Consider the following 21,810-nt stretch of genomic DNA (forward strand, 5'->3'; position numbering starts at 1 on the left):
AATCAGCGTACACTCAGTATTATTATACAGAGCGGTGTGACCGGAATCAGCGTATACTCAGTATTATTATAGAGTGCGGTGTGACCGGTATCAGCGTATACTCAGTATTATTATACAGTGCGGTGTGACCGGTATCAGCGTGTACTCAGTATTATTATACAGTGCGGTGTGACCGGTATCAGCGTATACTCAGTATTATTATACAGTGCGGTGTGACCGGTATCAGCGTATACTCAGTATTATTATACAGTGCGGTGTGACCGGTATCAGCGTATACTCGGTATTATTATACAGTGCGGTGTGACCGCTATCAGCGTATACTCGGTATTATTATACAGAGCGGTGTGACCGGTATCAGCGTATACTCGGTATTATTATACAGTACGGTGTGACCGGTGTCAGCGTGTACTCGGTATTATTATACAGTACGGTGTGCCCGGTGTCAGCGTGTACTCTGTATTATTATACAGAGCGGTGTGTGCGGTGTCAGTGTATACTCAGTATTATTATACAGAGCGGTGTGACCGGTATCAGCTTATACTCAGTATTATTATACAGTGCGGTGTGACTGGTATCAGCGTATACTCAGTATTATACAGTGCGGTGTGACCGGTATCAGCGTATACTCAGTATTATTACACAGTGCGGTGTGACCGGTATCAGCATATACTCAGTATTATTATACAGTGCGGTGTGACCGATATCAGCGTATACTCAGTATTATTATACAGAGCGGTGTGACCGGTATCCGCGTGTACTCAGTATTATTATACAGTGCAGTGTGACCGGTATCAGCGTATACTCAGTATTATTATACAGGGCGGTGTGACTGGTATCAGCGTGTACTCAGTATTATTATACAGTGCGGTGTGACCGGTATCAGCGTATACTCAGTATTATTATACAGAGCGGTGTGACCGGTATCAGCGTATACTCAGTATTATTATACAGAGCGGTGTGACCGGTATCAGCGTATACTCAGTATTATTATACAGAGCGGTGTGACCGGTATCAGCGTATACTCAGTATTATTATACAGTGCGGTGTGACCGGTATCAGCGTATACTCAGTATTATTATACAGAGCGGTGTGACCGGTATCAGCGTATACTCAGTATTATTATACAGAGCGGTGTGACCGGTATCAGCGTGTACTCAGTATTATTATACAGTGCGGTGTGACCGGTGTCAGCGTGTACTCGGTATTATTATACAGTGCGGTGTGACCGGTATCAGCGTGTACTCTGTATTATTATACAGAGCGGAGTGATTAGTGTTGGTATATAATAAGACATCTGTCCCTTTAAGAGCTCCTGTAATCTTATACGTGAACGTTAGCTCACACAATGTATCTGTGAGTGATGTGAGCATTATCCAATGAGAACACGTCTGTGTGAGTTTCTTGTGCTGTGATTTGCTGATGGCTAGAAGTGAGGCCAGGCTGTCTGTCTGTGCCCCCAGTGTACGGCTAGTGTGTCCTCAGGTGTACGGACAGGATGAGTGGAGGAGTGTATGGGGGAGGTAATTGCTGCACTGCATCCTCTGCTATTCCATCTGTGTATGCTGTCAGCTCTACATGTCTGTGTCATTTCCCTGCAGCTGCCCATATAGCTGCTGTATGATCACCAGCCTTACATTGTACCCTCCATGTCTGCCTCATCCATCCCCTGCGCTACTCACTATTATACCTGTCCCCACTACACCTCATCCATCCTCCGCTACTCACTATTATACCTGTCCCCGCTACACCTCATCCTTCCCCCACTACTCACTATTATACCTGTCCCCACTACACCTCATCCATCCCCCGATACTCACTATTATACCTGTCCCCACTACACCTCATCCATCCCCCGATACTCACTATTATACCTGTCCCCGCTACACCTCATCCATCCCCCGCTACTCACTATTATACCTGTCCCCGCTACACCTCATCCTTCCCCCACTACTCACTATTATACCTGTCCCCACTACACCTCATCCATCCCCCGCTACTCACTATTATACCTGTCCCCACTACACCTCATCCATCCCCCGATACTCCCTATTATACCTGTCCCCACTACACCTCATCCATCCCCCGCTACTCACTATTATACCCGTCCCCACTACACCTCATCCATCCCCCGCTACTCACTATTATACCTGTCCCCGCTACACCTCATCCTTCCCCCACTACTCACTATTATACCTGTCCCCACTACACCTCATCCATCCCCCGCTACTCACTATTATACCTGTCCCCACTACACCTCATCCATCCCCCACTACTCACTATTATACCTGTCCCTACTACACCTCATCCATCCCCCACTACTCACTATTATACCTGCCTCCGCTACACCTCATCCATCCCCCGATACTCACTATTATACCTGTCCCCACTACACCTCATCCATCCCCCACTACTCACTATTATACCTGTCCCCACTACACCTCATCCATCCCCCACTACTCACTATTATACCTGTCCCCACTACACCTCATCCACCCCCCGCTACTCACTATTATACCTGTCCCCGCTACACCTCATCCTTCCCCCACTACTCACTATTATACCTGTCCCTGCTACACCTCATCCATCCCCTGCTACTCATTATTATACCTGTCCCCACTACACCTCATCCATCACCCGCTACTCACTATTATACCTGTCCCCGCTACACCTCATCCTTCCCCCACTACTCACTATTATACCTGTCCCCACTACACCTCATCCATCCCCCGCTACTCACTATTATACCTGTCCCCACTACACCTCATCCATCCCCCGATACTCACTATTATACCTGTCCCCGCTACACCTCATCCATCCCCCGCTACTCACTATTATACCTGTCCCCACTACACCTCATCCATCCCCCACTACTCACTATTATAGCTGTCCCCACTACACCTCATCCATCCCCTGCTATTCACTATTATACCTGTTCCCGCTACACCTCATCCATCCCCCTATACTCACTATTATTCCTGTCCCCACTACACCTCATCCACCCCCCCCGCTACTCACTATTATACCTGTCCCCACTATACCTCATCCATTCCCTGCTACTCACTATTATACCTGTCCCCACTACACCTCATCCATCCCCCCCGCTACTCACTATTATATCTGTCCCCACTACACCTCATCCTCCCCCCCCCCGCTACTCACTATTATACCTGTCCCCACTACACCTCATCCATCCCCCACTACTCACTATTATACCTGTCCCCACTACACCTCATCCATCCCCCACTACTCACTATTATACCTGTCCCCACTACACCTCATCCATCCCCCACTACTCACTATTATACCTGTCCCCACTATACCTCATCCATTCCCTGCTACTCACTATTATACCTGTCCCCACTACACCTCATCCATCCCCCCCGCTACTCACTATTATATCTGTCCCCACTACACCTCATCCATCCCCCACTACTCACTATTATACCTGTCCCCACTACACCTCATCCATCCCCCCTCCCTGCTACTCACTATTATACCTGTCCCCACTACACCTCATCCATCCCCCACTACTCACTATTATACCTGTCCCCGCTACACCTCATCCATCCTCCGCTACTCACTATTATACCTGTCCCCACTACACCTCATCCATCCCCCTATACTCACTATTATTCCTGTCCCCACTACACCTCATCCACCCCCCCCCGCTACTCACTATTATAGCTGTCCCCACTACACCTCATCCATCCCCTGCTATTCACTATTATACCTGTTCCCGCTACACCTCATCCATCCCCCTATACTCACTATTATTCCTGTCCCCACTACACCTCATCCATCCCCCCCGCTACTCACTATTATACCTGTCCCCACTACACCTCATCCATCCCCCACTACTCACTATTATACCTGTCCCCACTACACCTCATCCATCCCCCACTACTCACTATTATACCTGTCCCCACTACACCTCATCCATCCCCCACTACTCACTATTATACCTGTCCCCACTATACCTCATCCATTCCCTGCTACTCACTATTATACCTGTCCCCACTACACCTCATCCATCCCCCCCGCTACTCACTATTATATCTGTCCCCACTACACCTCATCCATCCCCCACTACTCACTATTATACCTGTCCCCACTACACCTCATCCATCCCCCCTCCCTGCTACTCACTATTATACCTGTCCCCACTACACCTCATCCATCCCCCACTACTCACTATTATACCTGTCCCCGCTACACCTCATCCATCCTCCGCTACTCACTATTATACCTGTCCCCACTACACCTCATCCTCCCCCCTCCCTGCTACTCACTATTATACCTGTCCCCGCTACACCTCATCCATCCCCCACTACTCACTATTATACCTGTCCCCACTACACCTCATCCATCCCCCGCTACTCACTATTATACCTGTCCCGCTACACCTCATCCTTCCCCCGCTACTCACTATTATACCTGTCCCCACTACACCTCATCCATCCCCCACTACTCACTATTATACCTGTCCCCACTACACCTCATCCATCCCCTGCGCTACTCATTATTATACCTGTCCCCACTACACCTCATCCATCCTCCGCTACTCACTATTATACCTGTCCCCACTACCTCATCCATCCCCCGCTACTCATTATTATACCTGTCCCCACTACACCTCATCCATCCTCCGCTACTCACTATTATACCTGTCCCCACTACACCTCATCCATCCCCCGCTACTCACTATTATACCTGTCCCCACTACACCTCATCCATCCCCCACTACTCACTATTATACCTGTCCCCACTACACCTCATCCATCCCCCACTACTCACTATTATACCTGTCCCCACTACACCTCATCCTTCCCCCACTACTCATTATTATACCGGTCCCCACTACACCTCATCCATCCCCCGCTACTCACTATTATACCTGTCCCCACTACACCTCATCCATCCCCCGCTACTCACTATTATACCTGTCCCCACTACACCTCATCCATCCCCCACTACTCACTATTATACCTGTCCCCACTACACCTCATCCATCCCCCACTACTCACTATTATACCTGTCCCCACTACACCTCATCCATCCCCCCCGATAGTCAGTATTTACATTTCTTATTGTTTTCCAAAAGTCTACATTATCCAATCTAACCGAACTCTGTCTCTCTCTTAGATGAGGTTGGTGCTCTTGTCTTTGATATCGGATCATATTCAGTCCGTGCTGGTTATGCTGGCGAAGATTGTCCCAAGGTACTTTATGCTCTGATTCATGTACAGTATTACACTGTCCAATGTCCCCATCATATCACTTCCCGTTTCTGCTTTACTCTCTGTCCATCAGTCCTTTCTGCTACCTCCATTTCTCACACTATACAGCCTTATACAAGGTTTAGACAAAAATATGGAAACACCTAGGGGAAAAATAAGTTATTTCTTGATAAGGTGTAGGACCGCCGTTGGCATGCAAGACAGTTTGCATTCTCTTTGGAATGGACAAAGTCCTAGATGGTCAAAGATGGAAACCATTCTTCAGCCAAAACTTGTTCTTGTTGCTGGAGTGATGTTGAAGCGGGATAACATGACCAAACCATGTTCTCCAAAACCGACCACAGGGGCTCTATGATATTGAGGTTGTATGATTGGGGAGGCCATGGAAGATGAGATCTCGTATGCATGCTCAGAAAACCATGATTGGACATGTATGAAGCTGTATGAATCTGGACCTGATCATCTTGGTACCAGGTGTCACCTGCCGGAAACCATGTTTGCAACATGGTATAGACCTGGTCGGCCAAAATGTCTACATACTACATGGCAGTTTCTGAGCCAAGCATGGTGAAAATGGTGTTGGGAGAATTCCATGATATGGCTGCCCAAATCATTCCTGACTCCCACCGTGCTTCACTCTTGCCACCAGTCCTGTCCTGATTGTACATGTTTTTGGGGTCCTTTGGTTGTGACCAGGGTGAAGGACAATTCATCCAATAAGATGAAAGTCTTCCAAAACTAGGCAGGCCACGATTGTTACATCAGTCCTCATTTCCTGGCATTTGCCGCGATAAGCAGTGGTTTGGCAACTGCAGTTTGCCCATGAATATATTATACTTGGGGAGTTCCCTCCTCACTGTTTTTGTAGACAAGGGAGGGTGGAACAGTGAATTCCGCACAGCAACTTTTGCAGCATCTTCTCATTCTTGCCACAATCATCCTCAGTGGCCTTCTTTCTCCGACACAACCACTTTCGCCAACACTATTGTTTAGTTGATGACTCTCTTCTGGAAACAGTGCGGTATACCGGCATTGCCTTTGGTACAGCTTGCGATATCCAGTTACAGAGCCTGCACAAACAGTTTGTCCTCTGTGAAATTCTGTGAGCTCAGACCTGATTCACCAACGCCTGCACAGAACAATGGCTACAGAGCAGCTGACACCTCCAACTGCCTGGAAAAGTTTCCCTCACACCGGAAACACACACTACTGTAAACATGTATGGCCTGGGGTAAAAAACACACTTCTAGTCATTTAGGTTGATATTGATGACGTTGACAAAAGCTCGACGTGCATTACGTCAACATTGACAAAAGGTTAAATGGCAATAGTCAACACATGAAAGGGTCAACATAGGTTTTTCGTGATTTTTTTTATTTTTATGGAACGGTAAAGTGTGCCGAGTAATTCAGGGTCAATGTGCTCAGGTGCTGTCATTGACACCAAACTCATGTCAACCTTTCTCAAACTCATGTGTTGACCTTTTCCATGTCATGCTTTTGTAAAAGTCGACCTAGTGCATGTCATCTCCTACCTGTAAGCCATCATGCGCCCATCCATCATCTCCTACCTGTAAGCCATCATGCGCCCATCCATCATCTCCTACCTTTAAGCCATCATGCGCCCATCCATCATATCCTACCTGTAAGCCATCATGCGCCCATCCATCATCTCCTACCTTTAAGCCATCATGCGCCCATCCACCATATCCTACCTGTAAGCCTTCATGCGCCCATCCATCATCTCCTACCTGTAAGCCATCATGCGTCCATCCATCATCTCTTACCTGTAAGTCATCATGCGTCCATCCATCATCTCCTACCTGTAAGCCATCATGCGCCCATCCATCATCTCCTACCTTTAAGCCATCATGCGCCCATCCATCATCTCCTACCTTTAAGCCATCATGCGCCCATCCATCATATCCTACCTGTAAGCCATCATGCGCCCATCCATCATCTTCTACCTGTAAGCCACCATGCGCCCATCCATCATCTCCTACCTGTAAGCCATCATGCGCCCATCCATCATCTCCTACCTTTAAGCCATCATGCGCCCATCCACCATATCCTACCTGTAAGCCATCATGCGCCCATCCATCATCTCCTACCTGTAAGCCATCATGCGCCCATCCATCTTCTCCTACCTGTAAGCCGTCATGCGTCCATCCATCATCTCCTACCTTTAAGCCATCATGCGCCCATCCATCATATCCTACCTGTAAGCCATCATGCGCCCATCCATCATCTTCTACCTGTAAGCCACCATGCGCCCATCCATCATCTCCTACCTGTAAGCCATCATGCGCCCATCCATCATCTCCTACCTTTAAGCCATCATGCGCCCATCCACCATATCCTACCTGTAAGCCATCATGCGCCCATCCATCATCTCCTACCTGTAAGCCATCATGCGCCCATCCATCATCTCCTACCTTTAAGCCATCATGCGCCCATCCATCATCTCCTACCTGTAAGCCATCATGCGCCCATCCATCATCTCTTACCTGTATGCCATCATGCGCCCATCCATCATCTCCTACCTTTAAGCCATCATGCGCCCATCCATCATCTCCTACTCATCACTATGCCTCCCTCACCCTGTACCTGTGCTCATCACTATGCCTCCCTCACCTTGTAGCTGTGCTCCATCACTATGCCTCCATCACCCTGTACCTGTGCTCATCACTATGCCTCCCTCACCTTGTAGCTGTGCTCCATCACTATGCCTCCCTCACCCTGTACCTGTGCTCATCACTATGCCTCCCTCACCTTGTAGCTGTGCTCCATCACTATGGCTCCCTCACCCTGTAGCTGTGCTCCATCACTATGCCTCCATCACCCTGTACCTGTGCTCCATCACTATGCCTCCATCACACTGTAGCTGTGCACCATCACTATTTGTCCATCACCCTGTACCTGTGCTCCATCACTATGCCTCCATCACCCTGTACCTGTGCTCCATCACTATGCCTCCCTCACCCTGTAGCTGTGCTCCATCACTATGCCTCCATCACCCTGTATCTGTGCTCATCACTATGCCTCCCTCACCCTGTAGCTGTGCTCCATCACTATGCCTCCATCACCCTGTACCTGTGCTCCATCACTATGCCTCCCTCACCCTATAGCTGTGCTCCATCACTATGCCTCCATCACACTGTACCTGTGCACCATCACTATGCCTCCATCACACTGTACCTGTGCACCATCACTATGCCTCCATCACACTGTACCTGTGCACCATCACTATGCCTCCATCACACTGTACCTGTGCACCATCACTATGCCTCCCTCACCCTGTACCTGTACTCATCACTATGCCTCCCTCACCCTGTACCTGTACTCATCACTATGCCTCCATCACACTGTACCTGTGCACCATCACTATGCCTCCCTCACCCTGTACCTGTGCTCCATCACTATGCCTCCCTCGCCCTGTACCTGTGCTCCATCACTATGCCTCCCTCACCCTGTACCTGTGCTCCATCACTATGCATCCATCACCCTGTACCTGTGCTCCATCACTATGCCTCCATCACCCTTTACCTGTGCTCATCACTATGCCTCCCTCACCCTGTACCTGTGCTCCATCACTATGCCTCCCTCACCCTGTACCTGTGCTCCATCACTATGCCTCCCTCACCCTGTACCTGTGCTCCATCACTATGCATCCATCACCCTGTACCTGTGCTCCATCACTATGCCTCCATCACCCTTTACCTGTGCTCATCACTATGCCTCCCTCACCCTGTACCTGTGCTCCATCACTATGCCTCCCTCACCCTGTAGCTGTGCTCCATCACTATGCCTCCATCACCCTTTACCTGTGCTCATCACTATGCCTCCCTCACCCTGTAGCTGTACTCCATCACTATGCCTCCCTCGCCCTGTACCTGTGCTCCATCACTATGCCTCCATCGCCCTGTACCTGTGCTCCATCACTATGCCTCCATCGCCCTGTACCTGTGCTCCATCACTATGCCTCCCTCACCCTGTACCTGTGCACCATCACTATGCCTCCCTCACCCTGTACCTGTGCTCATCACTATGCCTCCCTCACCCTGTACCTGTGCTCATCACTATGCCTCCCTCACCCTGTAGCTGTACTCATCACTATGCCTCCCTCACCCTGTAGCTGTACTCATCACTATGCCTCCCTCACCCTGTACCTGTACTCATCACTGTGCCTCCCTAACCCTGTACCTGTGCTCCATCACTATGCCTCCCTCACCCTGTACCTGTGCTCATCACTATGCCTCCCTCACCCTGTAGCTGTGCTCATCACTATGCCTCCCTCACCCTGTACCTGTGCTCCATCACTATGCCTCCCTCACCCTGTACCTGTGCTCCATCACTATGCCTCCCTCACCCTGTAGCTGTGCTTCATCACTATGCATCCATCACCCTGTACCTGTGCTCATCACTATGCCTCCATCACCCTGTACCCCATCACTATGCCTCCATCACCCTGCACCTGTGCTCCATCACTATGCCTCCATCACCCTGTACCTGTGCTCATCACTATGGCTCCCTCACCCTGTACCTGTGCTCCATCACTATGCCTCCCTCACCCTGTACCTGTGCTCCATCACTATGCCTCCCTCACCCTGCACCTGTGCTCATCACTATGCCTCCATCACCCTGTAGCTGTGCTCATCACTATGCCTCCCTCACCCTGTACCTGTGCTCCATCACTATGCCTCCATCACCCTGTACCTGTGCTCCATCACTATGCCTCCCTCACCCTGTAGCTGTGCTCCATCACTATGCCTCCCTCACCCTGCACCTGTGCTCCATCACTATGGCTCATCACCCTGTACCTGTGCTCATCACTATGCCTCCATCACCCTGTACCTGTGCTCATCACTATGCCTCCCTCACCCTGTACCCCATCACTATGCCTCCATCACCCTGTACCTGTGCTCATCACTATGCCTCCCTCACCCTGTAGCTGTACTCATCACTATGCCTCCCTCACCCTGTAGCTGTACTCATCACTATGCCTCCCTCACCCTGTACCTGTACTCATCACTGTGCCTCCCTCACCCTGTACCTGTGCTCCATCACTATGCCTCCCTCACCCTGTACCTGTGCACCATCACTATGTGTCCATCACCCTGCACCTGTGCTCCATCACTATGCCTCCCTCACCCTGTACCTGTGCTCATCACTATGCCTCCCTCACCCTGTAGCTGTGCTCATCACTATGCCTCCCTCACCCTGTACCTGTGCTCATCACTATGCCTCCCTTACCCTGTAGCTGTGCTCCATCACTATGCCTCCCTCACCCTGTAGCTGTGCTCCATCACTATGCCTCCATCACCCTGTACCTGTGCTCATCACTATGCCTCCCTCACCCTGTACCTGTGCTCCATCACTATGCCTCCCTCACCCTGTACCTGTGCTCCATCACTATGCCTCCATCACCCTGCACCTGTGCTCCATCACTATGCCTCCATCACCCTGTACCTGTGCTCATCACTATGCCTCCCTCACCCTGTACCTGTGCTCCATCACTATGCCTCCATCACCCTGCACCTGTGCTCCATCACTATGCCTCCCTCACCCTGTACCTGTGCTCCATCACTATGCCTCCATCACCCTGTAGCTGTGCTCCATCACTATGCCTCCATCACCCTGCACCTGTGCTCATCACTATGCCTCCCTCACCCTGTACCTGTGCTCATCACTATGCCTCCCTCACCCTGTACCTGTGCTCCATCACTATGCCTCCATCACCCTGTATCTGTGCTCCATCACTATGCCTCCATCACCCTGCACCTGTGCACCATCACTATGCCTCCATCACCCTGTACCTGTGCTCATCACTATGCCTCCCTCACCCTGTACCTGTGCTCCATCACTATGCCTCCCTCACCCTGTAGCTGTGCTCCATCACTATGCCTCCCTCACCCTGTACCTGTGCTCCATCACTATGCCTCCCTCACCCTGTAGCTGTGCTCCATCACTATGCCTCCATCACCCTGTACCTGTGCTCATCACTATGCCTCCATCACCCTGTACCCCATCACTATGCCTCCATCACCCTGCACCTGTGCTCCATCACTATGCCTCCATCACCCTGTACCTGTGCTCATCACTATGGCTCCCTCACCCTGTACCTGTGCTCCATCACTATGCCTCCCTCACCCTGTACCTGTGCTCCATCACTATGCCTCCATCACCCTGTACCTGTGCTCCATCACTATGCCTCCCTCACCCTGTAGCTGTGCTCCATCACTATGCCTCCCTCACCCTGCACCTGTGCTCCATCACTATGGCTCATCACCCTGTACCTGTGCTCATCACTATGCCTCCATCACCCTGTACCTGTGCTCATCACTATGCCTCCCTCACCCTGTACCCCATCACTATGCCTCCATCACCCTGTACCTGTGCTCATCACTATGCCTCCCTCACCCTGTAGCTGTACTCATCACTATGCCTCCCTCACCCTGTAGCTGTACTCATCACTATGCCTCCCTCACCCTGTACCTGTACTCATCACTGTGCCTCCCTCACCCTGTACCTGTGCTCCATCACTATGCCTCCCTCACCCTGTACCTGTGCACCATCACTATGTGTCCATCACCCTGCACCTGTGCTCCATCACTATGCCTCCCTCACCCTGTACCTGTGCTCATCACTATGCCTCCCTCACCCTGTAGCTGTGCTCATCACTATGCCTCCCTCACCCTGTACCTGTGCTCATCACTATGCCTCCCTTACCCTGTAGCTGTGCTCCATCACTATGCCTCCCTCACCCTGTAGCTGTGCTCCATCACTATGCCTCCATCACCCTGTACCTGTGCTCATCACTATGCCTCCCTCACCCTGTACCTGTGCTCCATCACTATGCCTCCCTCACCCTGTACCTGTGCTCCATCACTATGCCTCCATCACCATGCACCTGTGCTCCATCACTATGCCTCCATCACCCTGTACCTGTGCTCATCACTATGCCTCCCTCACCCTGTACCTGTGCTCCATCACTATGCCTCCATCACCCTGCACCTGTGCTCCATCACTATGCCTCCCTCACCCTGTACCTGTGCTCCATCACTATGCCTCCATCACCCTGTAGCTGTGCTCCATCACTATGCCTCCATCACCCTGCACCTGTGCTCATCACTATGCCTCCCTCACCCTGTACCTGTGCTCATCACTATGCCTCCCTCACCCTGTACCTGTGCTCCATCACTATGCCTCCATCACCCTGTATCTGTGCTCCATCACTATGCCTCCCTCACCCTGTACCTGTGCTCATCACTATGCCTCCATCACATTGTACCTGTGCTCATCACTATGCCTCCCTCACCCTGTACCTGTGCTCCATCACTATGCCTCCCTCACCCTGTACCTGTGCTCCATCACTATGCCTCCATCACCCTGCACCTGTGCTCCATCACTATGCCTCCATCACCCTGTACCTGTGCTCATCACTATGCCTCCCTCACCCTGTACCTGTGCTCCATCACTATGCCTCCCTCACCCTGTACCTGTGCTCCATCACTATGCCTCCATCACCCTGCACCTGTGCTCCATCACTATGCCTCCCTCACCCTGTAGCTGTGCTCCATCACTATGCCTCCATCACCCTGCACCTGTGCTCCATCACTATGCCTCCATCACCCTGCACCTGTGCTCCATCACTATGCCTCCATCACCCTGTACCTGTGCTCATCACTATGCCTCCCTCACCCTGTACCTGTGCTCCATCACTATGCCTCCCTCACCCTGTACCTGTGCTCCATCACTATGCCTCCATCACCCTGCACCTGTGCTCCATCACTATGCCTCCCTCACCCTGTACCTGTGCTCCATCACTATGCCTCCATCACCCTGTACCTGTGCTCATCACTATGCCTCCCTCACCCTGTACCTGTGCTCCATCACTATGCCTCCCTCACCCTGTACCTGTGCTCCATCACTATGCCTCCATCACCCTGCACCTGTGCTCCATCACTATGCCTCCCTCACCCTGTACCTGTGCTCCATCACTATGCCTCCATCACCCTGTACCTGTGCTCCATCACTATGCCTCCATCATCCTGTACCTGTGCACCATCACTATGCCTCCATCACCCTGTAGCTGTGCTCCATCACTATGCCTCCCTCACCCTGCACCTGTGCTCCATCACTATGCCTCCATCACCCTGCACCTGTGCTCCATCACTATGCCTCCATCACACTGTACCTGTGCTCCATCACTATGGCTCCATCACCCTGTACCTGTGCTCCATCACTATGCCTCCATCACACTGTACCTGTGCTCCATCACTATGCCTCCCTCACCCTGTACCTGTGCTCATCACTATGCCTCCATCACCCTGTACCCCATCACTATGCCTCCCTCACCCTGTACCTGTGCACCATCACTATGCCTCCCTCACACTGTAGCTGTGCTCCATCACTATGCCTCCATCACCCTGTACCTGTGCTCCATCACTATGCCTCCATCACTATGCCTCCATCACACTGTAGCTGTGCTCCATCACTATGTGTCCATCACCCTGCACCTGTGCTCCCTCACTATGCCTCCATCACCCTGCACCTGTGCTCCATCACTATGCCTCCATCACCCTGTACCTGTGCTCCATCACTATGCCTTCCTCACCCTGTACCTGTGCTCCATCACTATGCCTCCCTCACCCTGTACCTGTACTCATCACTATGCCTTCCTCACCCTGTACCTGTGCTCCATCACTATGCCTCCCTCACCCTGTACCTGTGCTCCATCACTATGCCTCCCTCACCCTGTACCTGTGCTCCATCACTATGCCTTCCTCACCCTGTACCTGTACTCATCACTATGCCTCCCTCACCCTGTAGCTGTGCTCATCACTATGCCTTCATCATCCTGTACCTGTGCTCCATCATTACATCCATCACCCTGTACCTGTGCTCATCACTATGCCTCCCTCACCCTGTACCTGTGCTCATCACTATGCCTCCCTCACCCTGTACCTGTGCACCATCACTATGCCTCCCTCACCCTGTACCTGTGCACCATCACTATGTGTCCATCACCCTGTACCTGTGCTCCATCACTATGCCTCCATCACCCTGTACCTGTGCACCATCACTATGCCTCCCTCACCTTGTACCTGTGCTCCATCACTATGCCTCCATCACCCTGTACCTGTGCTCATCACTATGCCTCCCTCACCCTGTACCTGTGCTCATCACTATGCCTCCCTCACCCTGTAGCTGTGCTCCAACACTATGGCTCCCTCACCCTGTAGCTGTGCTCCATCACTATGCCTCCCTTACCCTGTACCTGTGCACCATCACTATGCCTCCCTCACCCTGCAGCTGTGCTCGATCACTATGCCTCCCTCACCCTGCAGCTGTGCTCCATCACTATGCCTCCATCACCCTGTACCTGTGCTCATCACTATGGCTCCCTCACCCTGCACCTGTGCTCCATCACTATGCCTCCCTCACCCTGTAGCTGTGCTCCATCACCCTGTACCTGTGCTCCGTCACCCTGTAGCTGTGCTCCATCACTATGCCTCCCTCACCATGTAGCTGTGCTCCATCACTATGGCTCCCTCACCCTGTAGCTGTGCTCCATCACTATGCCTCCATCACCCTGTACCTGTGCACCATCACTATGCCTCCATCACTATGCCTCCATCACCCTGTACCCCATCACTATGCCTCCATCATCCTGTACCTGTGCTCCATCATTACATCCATCACCATGCACCTGTGCTCCATCACTATGCCTCCATCACCCTGCACCCGTGCTCCATCACTATGCCTCCCTCACCCTGTAGCTGTGCTCCATCACTATGCCTCCCTCACCCTGCACCTGTGCTCCATCACTATGCCTCCATCACCCTGTACCTGTGCTGCATCATATGCCTTCATCACCCTGCACCTGTGCTCCATCACTATGCCTCCCTCACCCTGTAGCTGTGCTCCATCACTATGCCTCCATCACCCTGTACCTGTGCACCATCACTATGCCTCCATCACCCTGTAGCTGTGCTCCATCACTATGCCTCCATTACCCTGTACCTGTGCTCCATCACTATGCCTCCATCACTATGCACCCCATCACTATGCCTCCATCATCCTGTACCTGTGCTCCATCATTACATCCATCGCCATGCACCTGTGCTCCATCACTATGCCTCCATCACCCTGTACCTGTGCACCATCACTATGCCTCCATCACCCTGCACCTGTGCTCCATCACTATGCCTCCATCACCCTGCACCTGTGCTCCATCACTATGCCTCCATCACTATGCCTCCATCACCCTGCACCTGTGCTCCATCACTATGCCTCCATCACCCTGCACCTGTGCTCCATCACTATGCCTCCATCACTATGCCTCCATCACCCTGCACCTGTGCTCCATCAACATGTAGCTGTACTTCTTCTCAGTCTTCTGTCTTGTCTCATATGATGTCTCTCTTCTCCCACCAGGCCGACTTCCCCACCACCCTCAGTGTTTTTTCTCCTGATGATTCTCTGTCATCGGATCTGGAAAAGGACCGCAAGCTGAGTCGGGTGTATTATATAGACACAACCTGCCTCCATGTCCCGCGACCACTTACCGAGGTCACCTCCCCTCTGAAGAATGGCATGAGTGAGACTGATGTGCCGACTCTCCGCCAAGCTGTGTCTGTTGTGTACCAGATCTCTGCCCACCACATGCCATCTTGTGCTTTACAGCTATGCTGCAACCATTACCCATAATCTTCCATTGTCATTGGTGAGAGCATCTACTGAGGGTAGTGTGTAAGACCGTTCTTCCTGCCATATTGGTCAGTCCAGAGCCGGGTCTCTGCAGTAAGGGTACGGAAGCTTTGTCCTTTCAGCTCATTGGGCAGAACTGCCGCCCATAGGTGACCAAAGGTAACTGCAGTCATGTGGTCTCTTAAAGAAGGGGCTGGATTTTATAAGAGGAATTTGAAGCTTACTACAGCCACAGATGGATCTCTGACCACGTGAAAAGAATGTAAGCGCAAGTCGCGTTACCATCACGCTAATTAAATTAGGATACAATGTAAACTAAATGGAGCGCACATATATATATATATATATATATATATATATATATATATATATATATATATATATATATATATATATATAGAAGAGACACATACACGTATATGTCTGCTTACACAGATTACTATAACTCATGTATGCCCTGCAGGGCCACCTTCTACTGGTACTGCCTGGACCCTGCAGGGACATCTCTACAGAATTCATCATCAAGCATTACCCATCCCATCAGGGGCAGCCATTGTATCCCAGCACCAGGAGGCAGACGTGTGGGTGGCGCTGTTTGGTTTTATTCTGGAGGCCCCCCTGCTTCCAGTTATCTCTAGTACAGAAGCAGCAGGACCCCCCCCCACACACACACACACACACACATGCACCAGCACCAGGAGGCAGGCGTGTGGGTGACGCTGTTAGGTTGTATTTCTGGAGGCCCCCCTGCTTCCAGTTATCTCTAGTACAGAAGCAGCAGGACCCCCCCACACACACACACACACACACACATGCACCAGCACCAGGAGGCAGGCGTGTGGGCGGCGCTGTTAGGTTGTATTTCTGGAGGCCCCACTGCTTTCAGTTTTCTCTTTCATCCATCCTGGTGACACAGCTCAACCATGGGGATGTAGGAGGGTCCGCAGGAGCCAGGCACCTATGCTAAAGCTTTGAGAGGCAGGCTCCTCCCTTCTGCATCCCAGCATTCCTCAGTTCGTTGTAGGTGCCCACCGGAGTGGGTGCTGTGCTGAAGGGCTGCTCCTGCAGCCATACAATAGAGTAGCTAGGGTGTTTTTTAATTAATATTACGATTGCAGGATGCAGGGTGAGGCTTCCAGGGGAAGTTACCTCACACTGACAGCGCCGCAGGGGCTGACATAAGTGCCTCCTGTCAGCTCCCTGTGTGCTGAGAGACGCTGTCTGGTCTCTCAACACAGCACTTAAACCTCCTCACAAGTGAGGTTTCCTGGACCCCGGAGCCGGCTCCCTGCATAGGGGGGGGGGGATCATGGGTGACGGGCACCCCACGATGGCAGTCGCCATCTTGAAAGGGTTTGCAGGCTGAACTCTGAGGAGATTGCAGCCTGTTACAGGAGCTCAACGCAGCTGGGCGATTCCAAGTGGTCCCCACTGAAGGGGAGACAGAGGAAATAGAAGGAACATTCAGTAGGAGCAGCTTACAGGGGGGAAAATGTGACAAAGAGCCTCCCACCCTGCTGTAGCAGGGACTTTGGTCTCTTCCTTCACTCTGCCCTGGCGCCCTTTCATCTCACACTGTGCGGAGCTGGAAGGAGATTCTTTACTGTGGACAGAGTGACAAGTTTCTTCTGAGGCGAAGCCATCCCCAGTGACCACAGAGGGGCAGACAGAAAAGTACACTGATATATATTGGCTTGGTACAAACGCCTGACTTAGTGCACTGAAAGGTGTAATGCTGCTGTGTTGGGGGAAGGAGCATCGGAAATGTTAATTAACTGCAAATTTTGCGGGCTTAAATTAACCCCTGAAAATATGGACCATGGGGATATATGCCCTACATGCGAATCTGTGCCCAGTGGGGTGCAAGCCCAGAGGGCTGAGCAACCGGAGCCTGCGTGGGCAGCTGATCTGGGAAGGTCTGTGTCTGCCTTGGTACAGGCTTTGAACAGAGATGAGTTGGTGAGATCTCCCAGGCCATTGTCATCCTCACAACCTTCAGATGGGTTAATTCCTCCTTCTCAGGGGGACCCTGCATTTATACAGGCCATGCAGGACACTGCTCACAGTGTACACAAGATTAATGCTTTTATGGAGCAGTTTACTAAGGAGTCTGAGGTTTCACCCAGACACCCTTTATCCACCCCACCTATCCCTAAAATAGACTCTGAGGATGATGGGGAGTGTGTGGAAGACATGTAGTGGGATCAGAGGGAAGAGCTTGAATCCTTTGTCCCTGGTGTTGATTTAATTTTGGCTGTAAAAAACAGGCATTACATTTATCTGAGGTGGATAAGGCTCCCCAACAGGGACGCAATCACTTTTCCTTCTGATGAAGACGCCGGATAAAAGGCTACTTATGCCTAAAAGGTTTTTGAGCCTGTACCCCATGCCTGAAGAGCATATCAAATTGTGGGAAAAGTCCCACTGGTAGATGCACTACCTGTGCAAGGTATTCGGATCCAGTCAGACAATGCCACGGCTTTGGCTTATCTGAACCATCAAGGGGGCACTCGCAGCAGGATGTCGATGAAGGAAGTGTCTCGGATCTTCCAGTGGGCAGAGGCCAATGTACCGGCCTTATCTGCTGTTTTCATTCCGGGAATTCGGAATGTGGAAGCAGATTTCCTCAGCAGAGCGAATCTCCTGGAAGGAGAATGAGCGTTACACCCAGAGGTATTCCAGGAAATAGTGGCTCTTTGGGGACTACCAGAAAGTGGACTTAATGGCGTCCAGGTACAATTGCCAGGTGTCCAGGTTCTGTGCGCGGCCCTGGAATTTCAACATGGCGTATGTCTTTCCGCCATTTCCCATGCTCGCTCCGGATGGGCCAAGGAGATCTTGGTATTCCAGCATTCTGAGCTTGTTGACAGCGTTGTGGCGTCTTCCACTTCGGCCAGACCTTCTCAAGCAAGGGCCCTTCCTTCATCAGCACCTAGCTCGACTCAATTTGATGGCCTGGCTCTTGAAACCTCCATCTTAAAAAAGAAGTGTTTTTGAGACGCGGTTATCCGAACCATGATTAGTGCAAGGAAAACGGTTTCTGCAGCTAATTATTATAGGGTTTGGAAGACGTACATTAGATGGCGTGAGAGACAGAAAGTTCACAAGTTTAGATTTAAAGTCTCCAGACATATGGATTTCCTTCAAGATTGATTATCCTCGGGATTAAACCTTCAATCATTTAAGGTGCAGTTGTCAGCCTTGTCCATTTTCTTTCAAAAGAAAGTAGGGTACTTATGTAGTAACTGGGCTGCCGATTTTGAAATCGGGTCCATCGCATCGCATCGCACCCGACCATATCGCATGCGATGCGATGCGATGCGATGGACCCGATTTTTCCATAGGATTCAATGTTAAAATGGACTCTGTCCATTTTAACATAGAATTCAATGGGAAAAGGGGTCCTTTTCATACCCCTACTATCCAAGTGGGCATGGAGTTGGATATAAACCTGTGGCGAGCGTAGCGAGCCACCGAGCCCGAAGCGTGGCGAGCGTAGCGAGCCCCGCGAGGGGACACAGAATACCGTCCCCTCGCGGGGCTCGCTTCGCTCGCCACGCTTCGGGCTCGGTGGCTCGCTACGCTCGCCACAGGTTTATATCCAACTCCATGCCCACTTGGATAGTAGGGGTATGAAAAGGACCCCTTTTCCCATTGAATTCTATGTTAAAATGGACAGAGTCCATTTTAACATTGAATCCTATGGAAAAATCGGGTCCATCGCATCGCATCGCATGGTCGTATGCGATGCGATGCGATATCGCATCGCATCGCATCTGATTGTATGCCTTAACTTAAGGCATACAATCAAAAAATCGGCAGCCCAGATACTACATAAGTACCGAAAGTAGCCTTGTTACCGGAGGTGCAAACCTTACTCCAAGGGGTTACCCATCTTAAATCTCCGTATAGACAACCAGTGGCCCCTTGGGATTTATCTCTGGTGTTGTCTGTTCTTCAGAAACCACCATTTGAACCATAAAGGTCAGCTGACCTAAAGTTTCTTACTTGGATATTAACTTTTTCATGGCCATAGCGTCTGCAAGGTGTGTATATGAATTAGGGGCCTGCCCTTGTCTTGCAAGTCTCCGTTTTTGGTGTTCCATGATGATAGGGCTGTGTTGAGAACAGTTCCTAAGTTTTTGCCTAAGGTAATTTTCTCTTTTCATTTAAACCAGGAAATTGTGATTCCGGTGTTTAGTCCTACTGAGGAGGTCAGGAACAGGGACAAATGAAAGAAACTGGATGTTGTTCGCATCTTGTGCATTTATGTGGACAGAGTAAAGGCGTTTCGTAAAACTTACTGTTGGTTTTGTATGATGTACATAAGAGAGGCTGGCCAGCTTCAAAGCTGACCATTGCTCAAGGGTTAAGGTAAGTTATTGCCTTTGCCTACAATAAAGTTGGCAGACCAGTGCCCTCCAGGATTAATGCTCATACCACCAGGTCAATTGCTGCCTCTTGGGCTGTGCGTCACGGGGCTACTGCGGAGCAAGTATGCAGGTTGGACCAGGTATGCCACTTGAATTTAACCAAATTCTACAGATTCCATGAGTTTGCATTGGAGGACTCTTCATTTGGACGAGCAGTGATAAGAACTGCGTGCCTGAGCCTACCCTCCCAGAGGACCGGTTCTTGAACGTCCCATGGTTGAGCTGTGTTTCCAGGATAGACGAAACAGAAAAGGTGATTTTTGTAAGAATTTACTGTTCAACTCCCTTTCTCTGAATCCATCCATCTGGATCCAACCCCCTATCTCTAGAACAGAAGCAACAGGCCCCCCCCACACACATGCACCAGGAGGCGGGCCTATGGGTGGCGCTGTTAGGTTGTATTTCTGGAGGCGCCACTGCTTCCAGTTATCTCTAGTACAGAAGCAGGACCCCCCCACACACACACACACACACACGCACCAGCACCATGTCTGTTATACAATGGGGTGGGTAGTTCTGTGCATCTCCTTGTGCCCCACTTCCATGTGCCCTCATATTACCTGCTGCATGGTGACCCCAGCTCTTCTCACCTGTGTGTCTCCTGATTTGTGAATTAACAGTTGAAGATTGGGATTCTTTCCAAGCAATTCTGGACCACACGTTCAACAAGCACCTGAAGTCAGACCCAGCCTTACACCCCGTCCTCATGTCAGAGGCACCCGTGAGTAAAAGCTCCATATGTCTGTGTCACCCTGCAGGGGGAGGGGCGGGCTCAGAGCTCCCTTCTGTCTGTGTCACCCTGCGTGGGGAGGGGCCGGCTCATAGCTTCCTTCTGTCTGTGTCACCCTGCAGGGGGAGGGGCAGGCTCATAGCTTCCTTCTGTCTGTGTCACCCTGCAGGGGGAGGGGCAGGCTCATAGCTCCCTACTGTCTGTCACCCTGCGGGGGAAGGGCGGGCTCATAGCTCCCGTCTGTCTGTGTCACCCTGCGGGGGGAGGGGCGGGCTCATAGCTCCCTTCTGTCTGTGTCACCCTGCGGGGGGAGGGGCCGGCTCATAGCTCCCTTCTGTCTGTGTCACCCTGCACCTTTGTGTTGAGCTATTCCCGGACAGTGACCCGCCCCTTGACACACCCACAGCCCACCCATTGACCCGGCCCCAGCCCCACCCCTTGACCCGCCTTATTTTTTTTACATTTGCTTCAAATCTATTCTTGATTTCGCACACAGTAATACCACATACACGTTACACACTGTAATGCCCATTACACGTTATGCCACACACTGATGCCCATTATATATTATGGCACACACCGTGATGCCCATTACACGTTATGCGATGAGTGGACAATTTTTTTTATAAATAGGGAGAAAATGGACAGCGCGCGCCGAAGGCGCGCACCAAAAATTTGCCCCATAATGCCTATTACAC

At 51.2% G+C, this 21,810-nt stretch overlaps 1 protein-coding gene across 3 annotated transcripts in view; it reads left to right on the top strand.

The window, feature by feature from the left end:
- Window positions 1–1,388: 1,388 nt before the first annotated feature.
- ACTL6B (actin like 6B) overlaps window positions 1,389–21,810 on the top strand; it is a 62,314-nt gene continuing 41,892 nt past the window's right edge. For 2 of the 3 annotated variants that reach the window (XM_083185842.1, XM_083185843.1), the window contains exons 1-4: window positions 1,389–1,520; window positions 5,143–5,219; window positions 15,677–15,839; window positions 21,003–21,103. In XM_083185842.1, coding sequence (XP_083041968.1) covers window positions 1,496–1,520; window positions 5,143–5,219; window positions 15,677–15,839; window positions 21,003–21,103 — 366 coding nt within the window. In that variant the 5' untranslated portion in view covers window positions 1,389–1,495. Of the gene's footprint in view, window positions 1,521–5,142; window positions 5,220–15,676; window positions 15,874–21,002; window positions 21,104–21,810 lie in introns of those variants that run through there. The other variant, XM_083185844.1, reaches the window with a different exon arrangement.

Source organism: Crinia signifera, chromosome 4 (assembly GCF_055691185.1).
Source record: "Crinia signifera chromosome 4, ASM5569118v1, whole genome shotgun sequence".
NCBI lineage: Eukaryota > Metazoa > Chordata > Amphibia > Anura > Myobatrachidae > Crinia > Crinia signifera.